We start from the raw sequence: 19,903 nt of genomic DNA, 5'->3' as shown, positions 1-19,903 counted from the left end.
ATGCCTAGATATGGAAGACAGCAGGCAAAAATTGTTCTTCTACTGTTAAAAGCATGTTTCTCCTCTTTTAATTAATTCTTTCTATCATTTTAGTTTAAGCTGATGAGGCTTGGGCTGCCGCCCTAGTAATGAAAGCACATTAGCAGGGTAAAATTCATATTCGGCTTTGTCCCAGTCTATTCTACATTATTCTATACACAGAGAAATTCTATGGAAACACAGGACAGGCATTACAGAATACTAAGCACTTCTGAAGCACGATCCATTCCACATTACTGTAGACATCTAATATATATCAGCTGAACCACGGTTTACAGTCCATTTGCTAGAGTGTAGAAACACACACCAGAATAAGTAATCTAAATGTAAATGGCTAAAATTCATTGAGACACTCTACCTCAGTTATGATCTTCTCACTCAAGAACTGTGATTCTGCTTCCCTTGTAATGAGATCCTAAAAATGCTCTTCCACACTACTAAAGTTTCAGTTTCTCTCACCAAAATGAATATTCTGCTTCAGATCCAATAATCTTCTAAACAACAAAATAATAAACATCTGTAGACAAACCTGGTTTCATTCTATACCTCTAATGTGGAGCCCTTCACAACTTTTGGAGCAAAGCGAATCATCCATCCCTTCCAAGCCTAACTCCTTTCAGGTAACTTTTCAGGTCTGTGGATGCTAACCTAGATGTAAATCAAGAATATTGAATAATATAAGACAACTAACGTCTTTCATTCTTCTGTTTTATTGAATAAAATGAAACACTTGTAAAATTTTCAGTCTTAGAATATGGGCAGATATAGCAAGTGAACAAGCTGACCTATCTTAAGATATTAAGATGTTTCTCAGCTGACATACAATAACTGTTCCTGCAATGTTCCTAGATTGATGTAGCTATAAAGTAAAATGAATTAAACTGCCATTATGACAGTAGCAGTTCACATTCTTCTTACAACTATTCTGTCAGTTGTTTGGTTTTATAATTCCTCAGATCTATTTTTTTCAGTTAAAAAAATCATTACGTTGATTTACAGGCAATTACAAATTAAAAGATTAGAATCCTAACAATCACCAGTGGGAGGTTAGTTTCTAACCAAGACTTGGCTGTTAACATTTTAACTTAAAGTTAAAACTCTTCTATATACAGAAAAAATAACACTGTTACAAAGTTAAACAAATAATTCTGTGAGCACCAGAACTAGTGAGGCTTGCTTTCTTAGCATTTTCGTTCTTTGGTTTGAATTAGAACACAATTTTCTTTTACCTCTTCAGAGAATAATGCTATTCTTTCACAAAGGACTTTGGTGGTGTATGTAGGCTGTTATTTTCAAATGACAGTGTTTTACAAAACTTGTCGGAACATAATTACTTTTGGTACTTATCCTAATACATCATTTCTTTTTCTGATGTGATCATCAGAAAAGGTTAGGATGCAAGAGGTACAACACAAAATTTTATGGAGATGGTACAAAATCTGATCTGAAAGGAAATCAAACTTAAAACATGCAAACACAAATTTTCAGTGGTTAAGGTCTTATACTCATATACCATTATTTCATAGACTTATCTTGCCACCTTTAATTCTGTGGTGCCTCTACAGCAGATTAACAGTAGTACTGTTTGAGTACTATTAACCAAGTAGTAACAGTTGAATGTTGGACACTTTGGTACCTGCATAACCATTTGAAGCTGGCTTTGGACTGTATAATGAATTTTTGCTTTTACGTGATGAATTTCTGCTCATCTTGTGCAGCATAGGCCACATCTTCTTTGTTCAGATAAGCTGTTTTGAACTGTTGAGTCCATTATGTTGGCTATATAACTACTGGTCTAGAGGTCTTTATTTTAGAAGAGTAAAACTAAATTGCACAAACTCCTATTAGTAAACTGATACATCACTGTAAAAACAAGGCTAAAATTGCTTCATTGATGCTGAATGTCTGCAGTTTTAGCAGAGAAAAATTGTCAAAGTTGTTAAATTGTTTTGGACCTGATAATCCAATATACAAAAATAGTACTAAGAAAAGTTATGGTAGTCTGAAGAGGTTTAAAAATTTAGTACTCTTCCTTGTGTGCATGCCATTTCTCCTGGATTTTCTAAATATAATATCTAAAAATTGTTCTTTTACTCTCAGAAATTAATTTCTAATACAATGTAGAGATTGGGAAAAAAAAAAAAAAAAAGCCATTTTAAAAGGTCATACAGCAGGAACAATAAACAGCATGTGAGAACAAGTTTAGCAGAAGAATAATACTGCTTTTTTGCCCCTGTTAAGATTTTAACAAAAATAGTATTTCTGATACAAGACTGCTACGGCTCATTCCCCTTTGACACTCCATTTTACTGAGTACTTATGAGCAGTAATGAAAATTAAGGTTGAAATACTATGTTGATAGTAAATTATAAACCTTAATATAAGAATAATTGAGTATATTTGTTTAAAAGGCAGGGAATACTGTATTTAAACTGATTATTGCTATTTAAATCCTTGGCTGTTTTCAATGATATACCAAGTATGTGTAAACACAGGAGACTCTAAAAATAAAAGATTATTGAAGTGAATTAACTATACACAGGGAAGAATTCAAAAATTAGTAAATAAGAAGTTCTAATCAGCTCAATTCAACATATTCATTTAAATTGTTTAGTATTAGTTTTTGTAACACACTTCAGGCTTTCAAACTATCTAATTATGATCTCTCAAGAAAAAATATTTTTTAAATTAGACTGCAGCCTTTTTGCTCATATGCCATTCAGAGTGCTTCAGTAATTCTGAAAATCTTTATTATTTGTTTTAAATCAATAAATCATGCAGTGGAATCACCCCTTCCCACTATTTTTTTGTAAAACGGTATTTTCTTACAAAAATGTTTTAATGGAAAATTTGTGTTCATCTCTGCTTCTGTGTACAGAAAAGAAACATAAAGTGTTTTTGACTGACTGTTACACAGTGAACTGAATTACAATAGAATGACATTTGATACACAGGGATTATTTTTCCCCCCTTTAACACATTTTGTACTTCATTCATTTTCAATCAAGCCTAAAGGAACTTGTTATAAGAAGGACTCATTTAAAAAGCACACTTAAAGATCAGACATTATTACACAAATTAGTGCAAGAAGTAATTTGAATGATAAAGGAAATTAGGTACTGAAAAAAAAAAAAAAAGTGTTTTATCTTCTGTAATCATTTATTACAACATGAACCATAAGTTTTAAATTTTGACAGGAGATATGCTTTTAAATTTAATAACATATGGTTGGCCCCAACAACAAAAAAAATCTAAATATTTAAAACAGTTGTCAAGAACACAATTACTGGAAGCTGTCAAAGATTTATTTCTGAAGTTCTTGCTTCAGACTTCTGGTATGTTGTATTTTAGTTTTCCAATTACATTCACGTTTCCAATTCTTAATAATGTTCTGAAAATTCCACAGTGCAGTGTGGAAACTTTCCAGACTCCAGAAGTTTAAAAAACAAGACTAATACTGAAAAAGGAATTAAAGTTAAAGGAAAATAAAAAATGCAAATAACCTTATAAGGTTTCCTGAAAATCTGCATAGCAAAGGCACGCAATATAATTTACAGAAATAGTCGTTAGGAATACCTGGTGTTGAGAGATCACTTATCTTTACATTAGAACAGCTTTAGACTGAGTTTTGATTTCTGAAACTTGTCTACTGTACATGACATAAGATTTGAATTTGGTTCATTTTTTACCTTACATTTTGAGACAGTTTCTTTGTTCCTGAAGAGAGAACCATCTACAGTAGTGAAGTAGTCATTACAACTGCTGCTTACTCTGAAAGGATGCTGGAATTCAGTCTCTGACAATTGTCTGTTATGGTAATGGTAAGGAATCTTAGATAAATTAAGTTTCGCCTGCATGCAAAGGGGTAATGTATTTTTCTGAGCTTCATCACAATCTCCTCCATAGTAGTGTTTTTTATGAAAAGACAAAAAGGCAGGATCATTATTTGTACTTTTTCCAGGAAAAAATGGAATAACTAATGAAGATATATGAAAATTAAAAAGAAATACATATCAGCAAGGAATCTGTGATGCATCTAACTGGCATATCAATATGCTCAAACATGTAGAGATTTAAGTTTTATTACAGTGTTGTGGCTCTGACAGCAAAGTTTAGGACATAAAATCAAAACACGACATTTAAACACAGAGGCAGCAGTACTCTGGAAATTAATATTGTTCCTGGCTTCCCAGCTTGTCTATCTATAGTTATATACACAGAAACATACAACCGTGCATATGTTGAAATATGCAGATAATTCACCTCTTAACATTAAAAAAAAGACATGTTGACATTTTTCTGTTTAATTTAGGCCATAATCATACTTTCTTCCAAACTTTGAGCAGACAATGTTATCTGCATAATACTAATCAGAGCACCTATCATCTGCTTGCAACAGAATGTACAAACCATCTGTTGGGTGGATTTTTTTTTCAAATTCTGTTTTCATATGCTAACATAAAAAGCAAAACAAAATAAAAATCCTGAAGTATACTTGAGCTTTTCCTACAGCACAGTAATCACAGGCGGTTCTGTTTAGACTACACAAACAGGCAAGAGACAAAAACAAGCCCCTGAAGAGTGAAGTTATTCCACTTTACCTTGCAAAATAACATATGCCTAGATACGCCCCTGTTGTAATATAACCATTAGTCTACAGGAAAAAAAAAAAAAAAAAAAAAATTCTTTCCAATATTTATTCTGGAGATTTATTAATCTTAATCTCTACTATTCTTTCATTTTCTATATCTTGAACTGTTTCACTGATCTTTTCAAAATGTTCTTGAGTCATGCACAAGGAAATTAATTTCAATACCAAACAAAACATTTAAGAAACATCTATATCCATTCTTAATGAATGAAATTTGGAAAGAAGCCTTCCAATTAATTTCTTCTTCAGAAGGAAGCTTCTTAGAAGAAGGTTCATAAAACAAGTAAATTCCTTTCTTTCTTAATTATTCCCTGCCTTTTTTTGCTACATAATTCCCAATCACCACTACAAAGGAAACAGGACAATTCAGACAGCAATCGCCTTGATTAGACAGCCATGAGTTACACTCTTAATGCTGTGTATTCTCTTATTAGGAGGGGATTAAGAGCCTAGCACATTAAAAGATCTTATTTCAACTCTGAGTTTTAGTAACTCTTGAAGCCTGACATGAAAACAGTATCACCTGAAGAGAAATCAACCTAAAATCTTAATGGTGGAGACAGATGGTACTAGAGAATACATAGTGCTATTAAGAATGATACGAAACTACCTCTAAGTTTTTATTTTTGTATCCAATTCACTATTTCTTTCTGGAGGAAAAAAACAATTATTATTTCCCACAGGCTTTTTAAGATGATATAAAGAGAAATATGACATTGAATGGGCTCATTGAAGGGATATCGATGAAGATGATGCACAAAAAGGAGCACACTAAATTTTAGAGTTTGAGGAACTAAACACACAAGTTTTAATTCCAGACTTTAACTTCAATTTTATGAGTCCTGTGGATGAATTTATTTTCCTACATCATTTATTTGAGGAGGATATAGGGTTGTGTCTTTATGGACTCAGACGCAAACCAGTTAGTTTCAGTTTATAAATCTCCCCAGGTAATTCAGTTACTTTTGCTTCTGTGTTCTGTCTTAAAAAAAAAAAAAAAAAACCAAACAGATAATATCACTGGAATTTACTTCCAATTAGTATAATCTCTTTAAACTCTCAGCTTTTTAAGATATGAGTATGTGTATACATTTAATGCCTAACATGATGGGGACTGAATTTAGTTATGTATAGTCATGACATGGCACACCACAGTACTCCAGTGGAAGAGCAAATCGAATGAGGAAGCAAAAAAATGTAGAGAGGATATACTTAAATTATATTGAAAGAATGCTGTAAAAATGGGATGGTAGCAAAAAATGTTTAATTGCCATATGAAAGGTTAGTTTTTTTAAACTTTGTCAGCTCTGCAGCCAACTTTTTCATGGAAAGATTACTGACTGATAGTTTGTGAGGGAATGCAGATCCTTTTTAAGGCAAAAGGGCTGTCATGCTTAAACGTGTCATGATTGACAGACATTTGTCTAAACTATTCTTCTAATCCCAGATATCAAATAGGCCACAACACACCCACAAAATCTGTTCCTGTGCGTCAGTATCTGTAGAATCAGTTTCCTACTGATAATGTCATGTGTGATTTAAATCACAGAATCATCTAGGTTGGAAAGGACCCTGGAGATCATCCAGTCCAACCACTGGACTAATACTGATCGTTCTCAACTACATCATGTCCCTAAGGGCTATGTCAACCTGACTCTTGAACACCTCCAGGGATGGGGATTCCACCACCTCCCTGGGCAGCCCATTCCAACCCCTAACAACCCGTTCTGTAAAGAAATGCTTCATAATGCCCAGTCTAAACCTTCCCTGGTGCAACTTGAGGCCATTACCTCTTGTCCTATGACTTATTACTTGGTTAAAGAGACTCATCCCCAGCTCTCTGCAACCTCCTTTCAGGTAGCTGTAGAGGGCGATGAGGTCTCCCCTCAGCCTCCACTTCTCCAGACTAAACACCCCCAGTTCCCTCAGCCGCTCCTCGTACGACCTGTGCTCCAGACCCTGCACCAGCTTCGTTGCCCTTTTTTGGACACACTTGAGTCATTCAATGTCCTCTAAGTCGTTTCCAACATTCCTTTCATAGGAAGAGTAGATGACTGTTGTTATCAAATCTTTAAAAAACAAAATAATTCTCTCCTATGGTAATCTTTTTTTTGGTACAACATGTTTCCTAAAATTCTAGTAATTTTTCACTCAGAATTTCTCCAGACAATCCATACATCTTGTGACTGTCCTAGACAATAAAGCAGAGCTGAGGTTCTACCAAAACTGATCAGAGAAGAGGAATTATTAAATTGTTTTTCAGACTATGTATCTGTTTATATATTCCTATCGTTACATTATAGCAGCAGCATGGCATTGTTCACTTGTATTTACTTGCTGTTTAACTGCAAAGCTTCTGCAGAACTGATCCCACTGTGTATCTCTGCTGATTTTTCTTGTGACAGGATAGCAAGTTGAACTATTCCATATTCATTTTTTCAGAGGATGTCTCTGGTTTTTCAAACTACTTTGCATTCTAATTCTCTCCTGTAACATATTAATGAATCTTCTAAGACTCTTTTCAATTTTGCTTTTAAGAACCATACACTTTATTTCCTTATTTAGTTGTAAGTTACTGCAATGAAACCACTGGGCCGAAAAGAAACCTACAAAGAATCTCAACTGATAACAACTATTGTGTCTAATTTTGTATGTGAACAAGGCTTTTCTCTTACATTCCTTTTATAGCAGTTTTCATAAATTCCATTTCCAGCCCAGATGAACAGTGTACAGAAGGATTCACTTTCATCTAAATTTCAATCCTCTCAAAGACTATTATATTTTCCAACAGAAGTGATTAATCTTCTAAATTAAAATAACAAGAGTCAAGATATGCAAAACTCAATTCAGGAAGATTAATTATAATTGAATATGTTGGTGAAGGCATTGTTGATTAACAAACAATTATTTATTGTAGCTTTTTCTATTTAAAAAGTCTTCTGAAATGTAGCAGTACTTTGAAGTCTTTGTGTCTGTCAACAGAAGACTAAAAAGATTTTAAAATTTGTTCCCACTAACTGAAAATATTAGAACACTGATTATTCTGCATTCTTTACTTCTCTCTCCTTCTTTCTCCTCTCTCCTTCCTTGTTTTGAATCTTATACATTTTGAAGTTGTGCTTACTATTGCTACTTTTTTTTTTTTTTTTCATTTCTTTTGGAGTATTTTTGTTCTGAACTTCAGGTAATTGATACAAAAAGTAGGTCATAATTCTGGATAAATTAATAATAAAAATTAACACAAAACAACTAAGAAAAAAGTTCAACTTGCATGAATAGATCCACCATATATTACACAGGAAAGGTGTACATTTAGCATGATGATTAGTACTAAAAAGTTCTGTGATAAATCATTTTACAAAAATAATCTTTCAGACATTCACAAATTATTCTAATTCAATTGCATGCATAAAAATACACCAGTGTATGTGGAGATTAATAATGAATGGATATATGCTAATATTATTTCAGATTCCAATTTATAACTAGAGAAATAACAAGGAATTTGAGAAAAAGTGGTGAACCAGGTCATCCTGAAGGTCTGGATTAGTGACTCACCTTACCTGTCTAAACAGAAAAAGAACTCACATGTCCAAAGGTAGCCAGAAGTCTAAGAACAGAAAGCTGAGTATCTGAAGTGCCAAATATTCTTGCAAATATAGATGCACTGTTCTTTCTGAATTATTTCTCCATACTTACGGCACTTGCCCAGAAACATAAGATAACTTCTATGCTCTGAAAGTACTTCAGATAAAAGTACTAAAAGATATTCTGGGAGGAGATAGCTTCAACAAAACCACATAAGCACAACAAACTATGTATTCTGTGTTTTCTCTTTACATATTTCTACATCCTATTTACATGTATGAATCGCTTACATAGTTGAAGAATCACTAGAAAGAATTAGAAGTTCAAATAGGATTCAATCCTAGGACTACATTCAACAAATAATGTACAAGTGTGTGATTATACCTGTCAGATGAAAGGATCTTTTGTGATCTTTGATTTGATTTGGGTTTGGGTTCCTCTTTGAGCTTTGCATAAAGCGAACTACATCAGCAGTAAAAAGATACCATAATGTCAAAACAATGCTGGTTTTTCCATATGGTTAGAGTGGGAGGAAGGATAAAAACAGATGACAGGCAAATCCAAGTGTTATAAAAGGTTGAACATTTTAATGTTGATAAGACACAGCAAAACAGAAAACTTGATTAATACAGTTGAAAAAAGAATGAATGGTGGGTGATGCATTCCACACAGTGACCCCAGCTACTTCGACAATAAGAAAGTAAGGGCCTTAAACTCAATCAATCCAGAGTGATAGAGATTATTGGTTTCGATTTAAGAAATATTTTTTAATTTTTGAAAAAGACATTTCCATCTTTCAAAACCATTTTGACATAATGGCAAATGTTGAAACAATGCCAAAGGCCAAAAGATAAAATAACCTGTTATCAATCAGATACAATTTTACATTTTTCATTTCTAACATTCAGTTTTAATATAACAAGTTGAAGCAAATCATTCCAAACTTTGGAATACGCACCACATTGAACTCAGTCTTAATTGTCTCTGCACATTCCTGTTGGTTTGTTTTGGAGAACTGAATACTCATGCTCGTCCTTTATTTTCCATTTTATTTCATTAATTAAAATCAGTATTTTTCATGTGAAAAATATCTTTAGTGTGAACTGTCTCTGGTCTGAGGTAAAAGCAGCTTCTGTATAAGCACCAGGCTAGGATGAGTGTCTTCTGATTTCTGTAAGTTACCCCTAGGACTTTTAATTTAGACTGTGAATCTTTAATTTTAAAGCCTCCAGACACATCAACCCAGATGGGTGAAGTAGAACTGGTGAATTCCACATCAAGCAGTGAAAGTGGAAACCTAGAGATGAGATGGGTCTAGGTAAGTGAAAGGATGGATTCTGGATCCTAACTGCTAAAAAAGGTTATCTGACACAGCCAAAATGTGGCAGGGACATACGCAGTAAAGGAGCGAAGAATGAAGAAACGGGAGGTATGATTGGAAATGTGGTTTGGTAAACCACAGGCTACACATAATAATGACTTGTTATGCTCTGAGTCTTTATGGCTATATAACTGTAATGCTGGTCTAAACTTACAGTAATTCTCAGCATTGCCAGTACAAATACTCAAGTTGGAAATAGGAGATATGGAATTATAGTCATATACATTACAGATAATATGATATTTCTTGTAGTTGATGAAATAAATGAAAGCCATAGAGAAGAACAAACTGAATAAATTGGAAGTATGCATTGAAATTTCCAGATAAACTTTAACATGAATTTTGGAGGAAATTACTTTTTTTTGTCTATTCTGCAGTTAAATGCTTTCACTTCCTATTCTGTAATAAATTAAAAGAATATTTTAAAAGTGTAAATGATGATGTTTTAATGTGTTATTACAGTTAAAATTAACGTCTTTTAAAATTTTTAAATAAAATACTAAAAAGATTAACGGAAAACATCTAATCAAAATTATAATCATTAGTAAAACTGTTACTAAAAATTACTAATATGTTAATATATTGTATCTGTGTTTGGCTTAAACTATTGGTAAGATATGACTTCCTGAAATAAAAAATCAGAAATTTTAGGCACTGATGACATTATATTTTTGGTAAAGTTTAGATTTGGGGATTTTGTTGGTTTGGGGGGGGGGTTCAGTATTACTAGGGATGATTACCACAGGTACTTATTTTTCTGTGGAAGTTGCAGTGGTTCTCAACTTTTTACAAGACAAATTTTCCTTTCTGAAACTTTTAATGGCACACATCTAGCTATTTCCCTAGTGCAAATAATTTATTTTAGGTCATCAATCCTGTATTCTAAAAAATTGTTCAAACAACACCAGGAAAATTGTATACTAAGAAATTCTGCCAAAACATCATAGCATAATATTTAAGGAGCAGTTTTCATGCAAGTTTGAGATATAAAAGGAAAGAGCAATCTCTTAAGCTGCTTGTAACAGGGTATATAAAAAAAAAGGTGTCACAAGGATTAGAAGTAGCTGTTAGAAAGCAATGATCACATGTTAAGAATATGTTAACCTATACGTAGCAGCACCATCCTTACGAATTTAGCACAGATTCCAACAATATGCTCTATTTTTTTTCCATGTATACTATTTAAGTGAACTTCACTGCTCACAAAAATAGCATAGGGGAAACAACTATAATTTATTCATTAATAACTGTGTAGGAATCTAAATATTAAAAGTACGTGTATATGCATAAATATATAAAATATTTATACATATATGCACTTTTTATATATGTATGCATTATGATGTTTATGTAAAGAGAGATGATATGGATTTAGTCATTTGTGTGCCCATATAGACTTATATATGTCCATACTATTTTTATTACAAAACTGTTTTTATCAGAGAAAAAAAAAAAAAAAGAAAAAGAAATTAAAGCCAACAGTATTTCTGAAGGCTTACCTATAGAGATTCAGCATCAATTTAATATGTAAATTTACATTTACTATGGAAAGGCTGAACAGCATTTCCCTTTTCTAATGCTGTTTGATGTTACCCATAAGATAACCATTTTCAGAGGTATTTTACTGATATTACCATTTATCTGTGCAACTAATATTTTCATTGCCAAATCTTTTCTTCATGTTGAATCTTTTGGAAATATTCCAGCAAAACAGTACAAGCATTTCTGAAAAGAAGTCTGAAGGAAAAAAAAAAAAAGTTGTTGTAGCCAATGTTTCAACTATATGGATAAAAGCAACAAAAATAACTGTCAAGTCTTGCTTTCTAGAAGGTTTAGTGGTCCTATGTTTCAGAGCAGCATGCTTAGATTTATTGGGATGAGAGATATGCTCTTTACTAATGCTACGAAAATCCACCAAGATTTAATTAATTCTATCCTTTCAGAACAGTTTGAATTTGTAATGAAGACTTCAAATTATGTTCATTTGCTCAAATTTAATTGAATGTTAAACATTTAGAGTGAACATTTAAATCTGGACTAGCCACTTTAGACTACTGTTACACTCAGTGAAGAGAAATAGGCATGTCTGGAAGACAATTCACCCTATTCTAAAATGAGCATCTGAGAAAGAGATAAGATAAATCCTCACCACTGACAGAATGAATTACTCAAACTTAGGTGTCTTACTGACCCACTAAAAATAACAAATGGTACCGTTAACTTGGCAGCAGCCGAGAAAACAGGTCAGAGAAACAGTAAAACTGGGAGCTGGGGAGAAAACATCAGAACTGGAATTCTATCAGGATTCCATTAAAAGTCACAAAGGAGCTGAAGGAAGGTGTAAAGGATACTGAACTTCGAAGATTAGGAAACAATGGCAGAGAAACAGAAGAATGAGAGGTCTGAGAAGCTGTAGAGGAACTAGGGGACAACTAGACTTGATTTGTGAAAGTATCTAGGACAATATACATGAAAAAATGGACAGTTCTGCATTAGCATAAGTAATCTAGTGAGTAAACCAAGGAGGTGGATCGTAAGAGAAGCCAATAAAATAAAGCAACACTGGGTAAGAACCTAGGATTTAAATAAGGGAGACAGGAACAGTTTTGAGACTGTGAAAAAGAGAAAAAAAGCTAGAATAAGATCCAGAAGGAGAACATGTAATTAAGACAAAAGGAGTTTAAAGACGATGGAAGAAAAGGAAATGTTTGGGAGCACCAAGAAGAAAAGTGTATGAGTCTGTGCTTGCCACTAAGATCTCAAATGCAGCAGAAGACTCTTAAGACTTGCTGTCCTTTCAGCTGTTGTGTTCCCCAGGTTTTCTGCAAAGAGAGTACACAGTCACCATTGTAATTATCCACATGAAAATTAAGAACTTCCTTTTGCTATCAGTTATTCTATCAGTTCAAGTGGTAGTGGAATATATAGTGAATCCCCAAGTTTCAGTCCTGCAGCCAAGTTGTGGACAAGAGAAATAACAGCACATGAAGTGACCTGTGTTCTGCTTCCTTTGTTAAAAAAAAAACCTGCAGAAAAACCCACACTAGAAATACTTTTCTAGAAGTAGCAAAGCCAAAGACTTCACAGTTAGGAGATTCTAGAACTAAATTTTTCCTTGTAACTTTAATTCCATCCATGTGTACATACAGCCTTCAGCTCTGTGATCATCCACTATCACCCAACTCTTTTGCGTCCCATACACAGACCATGCACCCTCTGAGAATGAATCAGAACTCTGGAGGAGAAAGGTCTGTGGTCTGTGTTGTGTATGTGTTGGGATTCTAGAGGACTTTCTGTGAGAGAATGGCCACGTGAGCAATCCTGCATGAGAACAAGACTGATAAGAGCCTCAGCCGAGCAAGAACGCGATAAGGACGTAACCCTGAATGAGGGGGGAGAAACTCGACGAGACAAACAACCCCCGGAAGGGGTTGGGACAGAAGAGGAAGTTCCACAAGGCAGGAAGCCTGGCAAGGCTGATGTGTCACCTTTTATCCAATCATAAGAAGGTTTAAAGCGTGGGCTAAGTTAACTGTCCAATCTTGAGGACTTGTACTGCATGTTACTCACGTGTGCAGGAGAACATTATAAAAGGGCTTTCTTAGTTGTAATAAACGGGCATTGCTTGATCACATTGGTCGTGTGCGTGCTCGTCTCTCCCGCATGTATGAACCCTGCCTCTTTTGTTGTGAAAGGCAAAAGTATAAAAGCATAGAAGTTATATAACCATTTTTATGTTTCATAATCAAGTTGAAAAGCCAGCTCAAGATAAAAACAAATGAATTATCCTCTTCTGATTCCATAACCTAGAAAGGTAGAGTTGTGTCATCTATATTCCACCCCAGTCTTAAATTACATCCTTAACAGAGCAGTCGATGCGAGATAGCCAAATCAATGGAAACCATAAGCAACTACAAATCTGACATCTATAGTATCTAATTTTAGGATCTGGCTATCACAGCTCATATATCCATAGTTCATATTTTGATATCTGAATAATAACAAGAAGACAGCACCTCAGAAAGACCAAGTTCAGTTGAGAAAATACTTAAGAACTGTGAGAGCTCACGATAGACTAAGACGCAGGAAGGTGTCTTGATTCCCCTCTTTTTGTAAACTTCAGTACCAAGGTCAAAGCTGGAAAAAGGAAACACCATTTACTCAGAAACCAGAGGCCAGAATCCTCTATGTACAACGGTACATCAATTACTTAAGTTGTAAATCTGGATGACAATTTTATCTACATTTTTTTAAATGATCAAAGTATTTTCTCATTAAATCTGAAATCTGCATTGAAATTCTTGCTCATCCTGACAGGTTTCAAACTCGTAACTTTCTATAGCGGCATGCTAACCACAAGATGGTAGGTTGCTAAGAGAAAAGAAGAAAGACTTGGAAAGTGGGATACTAATAGGCAAAAGCATCAAAATGCAAGATTTGTGGGATCAGAACAGAAAAATACAAAAAAATGCTTATCCAACAGTTCTGAATCTATAGTTTTAAAATACACATTTTTATGTTCCTGATTCTACCCTGATGATTATTGTAATTTCTTATTAAATAATTATTTAATTTAAATAAATAGTTTTGAGCATAGAGACTTGTAAATTACATTGCTCAGTTAATGTTTGAATTACAAAATACACTTTTTAAACTTTTGGATGCTATTAATATTGAATTTTTTACTTCCCAAAGACAAATTCGACAGAAACAGCAGAAAATGCTCTTTCCTCATGACTTTTTCTACTGAAGCAAGATCCAGCTGAAACTCTGCTGTGTGATGAGGGCACAGTACTCAGTCCTTTCACTTCTTGCTTTAGAGAACATTATTATACAGTATCTAGCGGTGGGAGGACTTGCCATCTTCTTTCAGAAGCTGTATTTTCAAATACTTTTAGGTTTTGTGAAAGACTTCTGCACTGTCTCACACTGTTTGCTTTGTGTGAGTTAGGCATATCTAGCATATCCTCTTGGAGCTGTCTCTTAAACAAAATGTTAATTCAATCCTGTGTTCCTCATTCCTTTTGCACACAGCCAGAGGAGTCTGGGACTCGTTTGCATAAGGACTCATCATGTATGGGTGCAACTGAGAACACAGAAACTAGCAGGAGAAAAATGCTGTATGTGCTGTGAAACCAGCAATTGGAACTCCATTTTTCTCTCTCTCTCTGTTTTACACCTCCCTTGTAAAATAGAGCTGTTTTACACATAAATCCATGAGTAGTTTGTGAGGCATGTGCTGAGTGTAGTGGTGAACAGTGCTGAGGGCTCATGAGTAATTACATCTTCATAGGATTTGGACAGTATAAAGCAAGCAAACCATGCTACCACTCACTGAGGGAAGAGGAAATAAAGTACTGACTCTTTGATTATTAAGTGTATACCATACATGGTGAGGGTTGATTAATACGTCACATAAAAAAGGCTATCATGATCATGCAGAAACCCCGTTATAAACTCATAGGACCTGATGGATATACAGATAATCTTAGCACTGGTATTTTTCCAACAGTTTTGTGGCTGATTTATAAATCTTAATTATAAATTAATTATATAGATAATTTTTTCCTAACAGCTTTTTCTTACAAAATTAAGATCAAAATAGAACTTATGTTTAAATATCTACTGCAGTTACTGCCAAATTTGTCATGCAAGCTCTAAACCAATTTGATATGCAAGTTTTCAAGCAATTTCAAGCAATCACATAGTGTTTTAACAGTATTAAGTCTAAAACATTTTTTGTTTTTAAAAATACAATATGGAATGTAGAACAATTACATCAGTACTTTACATCATGCATGAACTCTAACCCTTAAGTCTTCTTAGCACCAATGGGACTATTCACATAACTTCACCTGGGCATACAAGTACCTTCACAATTAATATGGATACATACAAAACCAAATAAATTAAGTAGAATGTACTTGTTATTAGCCAATCATGCTGTCTCATTAAATAAATACCATAATATCTACAGAGTATTAAAAGTAAAATTAAGAATTCAAGATCATTCAGCTAAGTGTTTAACTTACATGTGAAAACAGAGTACCTACAAATCCACAAATAGCCAATATCAGGGATTCTGCACATGAGATGGGCTGAAAAAAGATGCCAGTACAGAATTCGCATATCAAGCAGAGAAGAGCAATCAGGGAAAAAAAAAAATAAATAAATTTGGGGGATACAAGGATTCCAAGTAGAAGCCAAAGGAAAAAAAAAAAAAGTATCATTTTCGCTTGTACATACATAATAATAATAGAAATAACAACAAATTTATTAATCCCAAGCCTAAAATCATGTCAACCTGCTCCTCACATTATGTCCTACCACTGGGTTCCTAGTTAATACTGCACAAAGACCTCCTGTTAACCATATTTTGGATATGGTCTATACTGGAACATATCCAAATACTGAAATCATCATTTTCACAAACCAAAAATACTGTTTTCCGAGCAGTCCTGAACTATTAAAGTAGTTGCTAAATATGTACCGGACAAGATAGAAAGGAGAGACAGGAGTTAACGATTTCACACTCACCGTACCAAACATGCAGGTGGCACGCCTTAAAGCTTGGTGGAAGTTCCACATATTCATCTGTTGATGTATTTGGTGATATCTATCACTCAGGACTGAGTGGTGGTATATATCACTCAGGAGTTTACATATCCTAGTCATAACGAAGTAAAGAAGTTGGCACCATTCATAAAGAGACTAACTACTACAGAAGGAGTGAGACATAACTTGTCAGGGCATTAGAAGACTGTTGGATCACTGAGCTTTCAAGCACAGAACTGCCGTTTTTGCCGCACTTGACCACCTCTTGCCATAGCATTCAAAACACATGTAGGTAAATGAAAGATTCTTAGATGGAAAAAGAAGAAGTCTCAGACTCTAAAATTATCCTAGACATTTTCATATCTCAAAAGGGGGCTTTTTCATTAATAGTAAAAGGGTATCTCTCTGCCTTAGTTATTTTAAATCTGAACAAATTTTAGCATATTCCTTCACAAGACTAGGAGCTACCGACCACTAGATGAATGAAGAACATGAAATAAATGCATTATAAACACCAAAAAGCAGTTAAGAATCATATATATATATTATCACAGAGTACATATGTGATGATGAAGTCCATTCTAACAAGTCAACTCTTAATCAAATCGTGGTGCCATTAAAATTCAGTCAGCTTCTGTCAGTATGTAGATCTCTGAGGATTCTCAGACCAGTGACACACCTAGTATAAAATCTATAGAATGAGATTATATTTGTATCTGGTTTTAACTGCTTATATTCAGTTCAGAAACCCTGAAGAGAGAATTTTGCTTTATTTTACCTGTCTTTATAACATATCTCAGTAACATTTTGTATTGAAAGCTACAATAAGCATCTTCTTTTTGTTCAGAATAATGTCCAAAGTTCGTGAAAACTTCAGCATCACTTTTTCTTTAAAAACCCTAAATCATCCATCAGCTATTCCATATTTGTTTATATGATGTAGCCCCTATGAAATGAACTATGATAACTGACAAAACAACAAAGAGCTTCATCAAGTAGAGAATACATGCTTTAGGTCTCTATGAAAAAGCTTAACGTGCTCAAAGTTATATGTACATGTATGCTGATCTACAGCCGTATTAATCCAAACAAATGCACTGTGTAGTTATCTAATAGAGTATTTAATACCATATACTTTACTTTCAATATGAAGAACACAAATCGTTCTTTTCTGTTTTGAAACATAACTATACATTTCTTTCCACAGATAAAGTAATAAATGACAAGGGAAATGAAAATTAAATTATTTTAACAATGGGGAGGTGGGGGCAAGCAGAGTTAAACCAATGTAGAATTTTATCCTCAGGATTATCTGTATCATGGTATTTCTGAAAGCTTTATGTAAGATATATTTTCTTCTTCTAATGATTTTCTGTTTGGGCTGGGGTGGGGAGGAGGGCAGGGGCTGAGAAAGGGAAGCAACTCAACATTAGCATAAGTTTCATTATGAAACACAAGCACCTGGATGTGTCTTGCTTGTTCTTACATCTTCTCAGGTGTGACCCTGTTGATGACTCATAAAAGAAATTCGTGTTTTTCTCTGAGCTAGGCTGTGACACGACTTAGTCGCCGAGTTCCAGGAAAGCGGAGGTTTTTACTTTTACCTATCACCTGGCATCCCAATGCTCGGAACAACAATCACCTCCCGCTAGCATTTTAATGAACTTCTGAGAAAGTTGGGTGGCGACGATCCCCAGCGCGGAGCGGCAGCTTTGGGAGGCCCCCGTGTGCGGTGCGGGGCAGGGAAGGGAAGGGAAGGGGCAGGGGCATGGGGAGGGGCAGGGCAGGGGCTGGGCAGGCATCCCCTGCCCGCGGCACCCCGACCCTGAGGCCGGCCGCCCCCCCCGCGACCTTCGGGCAGCCCCCCGCCATCCTTCCCGCGCGGCGGGGCGCCCCTCGGCCCCAAACCCCGCCATTTCACACGGAGAAGCCCTCCCGCCCCCAGGCCCCAGCACCCCCGCGACAGCGCCCGCGCACAGCCCCGTCACTCCCCCGCTACCCGCGGCCGGGAGGCGGCGACCTCCCGCCGCCCCCCCGGCCCGCGGGCGCCGCGCAGGTTGCGCCGGAGCCGCCGCGGTTCCCTACCTGTGCCCGCCTCCGTCACCTGTTGCCCGGCTGCCGCCATCCCCGCAGCCCCCCGGCGCCTCCTCCCGCTCCGGCGGCGCCAAGGGCTTCTCGGGCTCCCGGGCCACCTCCATCCCGCCGGGCGCCGCCTCCGCCTCCTCCTCCTCCTCCTCCAGGGACTCCACGTAGAAGACGGTGCGCGGCGGCGGCGGCGGCCCCGGGCCGTGCCCGTGCCCCAGCCCGGGCCCGCCGCCCGCCCGGCCGCCGGCGGGCAGCAGCGTCCCGTTGGGCGGGCCGGCCGTGGTGGCCGCCGAGGAGGAGGCGGAGGAGGCGGATTTCTTCCAGAAGGCGCTGTTGCCTCTCTCCTGGCTCTTCAGCAGGCGGCTCTGGCTGGGCCCCCAGTGCTCGAAGCTGCTGTCGGGCGGCAGGCAGCCGCCCCCCGCCGGGCCGCCCGCCGGCGAGGGGTGGCTGAACAGTTTCCAGCGGAGGCGCAGGATGTGCTTCACGTCGAAGTCTTTCCTGCCGGAGCCGGACATGGTGCCGCGGCGGGCGGGGGACGGGCGCGGGCTGAGGCGGGACTCACGGCGGCCGGGCAGGGCCGGGCGGCGGCGGCGGGGGGAGCGCGGGGCGGCCCCGCTCCCGGCAGCGGCGGCGGTTCCTCCGGGCAGCGCCGCGCCTGTAAGGCGAGGGGTGGTAGCCGCCAGGAGGAGAGAGATGCGCGCACACACCAGTGCGGAGAGAGAGGGAGGACGGATGGAGGGATGCACGGAGCCGAGAGGAGGTAGAGACACCCAGCAGGGAAGGGAGAAGGAGAGAGGGAGCGATGCCCAGAGCTGACGAGGATCGCACGGTGATCGGTGGAAAGGGGAGGAGAGAGAGAGGCAGAAATGAGAGACACCTCTCAGGGGAGACAGGCACTTGCGAGGGAAGAGCGGGCGACGGAGGCTGCGAAGACGCGCTAATCTGATTAACGGGGCAGCCGGCGGAGCTACAGCCCGGAGAGGACCGGCGGCGGCGGCAGCCACAGCGGGAGGCAGGTGGCTCTTCCTCAGTCGCTTGGAGCTCCGTGACCGAGTGCAGCCAGGGAGGGAAAAGTCACCTGGAAGCCTCTCTCCACCTCCCGCCTTCCCATCCCGTTTCTCAGGGGAGTCCTATGCCTGCAGTAATCTGGGATGGCAAAGCCTGAGAGCTGGCACAGAGAGAAAGCGGGGCTCCTTTATATACGATGTACGTAGGAGAAAAAAAAAAGAGAAAAAAAAAATCACGCCCGTGAGGTTGTCAAGGTCCTCAGTGTACAATTTTCTATCTATCTCGGCGCCTCTCACCAAGCCGCCCCCTCCCCTGCACGTGACGCAGATGTGCTCTGGGGCCGTCAGCGCGGAGAGACAGACGGAAAGAGATGCCTCAGCCTCCCGCCTGCAAGTAAGTCGGCAGGTCACTCGCTGTCCCTCACAGCCGCCTCCTCCGGCCCTCTCTCCAGTGCAGGTCTCCCCACCTTGGTATTTTGGTTCTCAGACAACTGTGTAATAACTGGGAGCAAAATTAAGCGAAACAACAAACGCAGCAGCAGCAAGCACTGGAGTGTGAATCACAGGAGTACTGACTTAACAGACTGCAAGCGGACC

At 37.7% G+C, this 19,903-nt stretch overlaps 1 protein-coding gene across 2 annotated transcripts in view; it reads right to left on the bottom strand.

Moving 5' to 3' along the window:
- KLHL1 (kelch like family member 1) overlaps positions 1 to 18,814 on the bottom strand; it is a 257,373-nt gene extending 238,559 nt beyond the window's left edge. For both annotated transcript variants that reach the window (XM_074931125.1, XM_074931133.1), the window contains exon 1: positions 18,300 to 18,814. In XM_074931125.1, coding sequence (XP_074787226.1) covers positions 18,300 to 18,814 — 515 coding nt within the window. The remainder of the gene's footprint in view (positions 1 to 18,299) is intronic.
- Positions 18,815 to 19,903: the final 1,089 nt, after the last annotated feature.

This window comes from Athene noctua, chromosome 1, assembly GCF_965140245.1.
Source record: "Athene noctua chromosome 1, bAthNoc1.hap1.1, whole genome shotgun sequence".
In the NCBI taxonomy this organism is placed as follows: Eukaryota; Metazoa; Chordata; class Aves; order Strigiformes; family Strigidae; genus Athene; species Athene noctua.
This window is presented reverse-complemented; position numbering and strand designations above follow the sequence as displayed.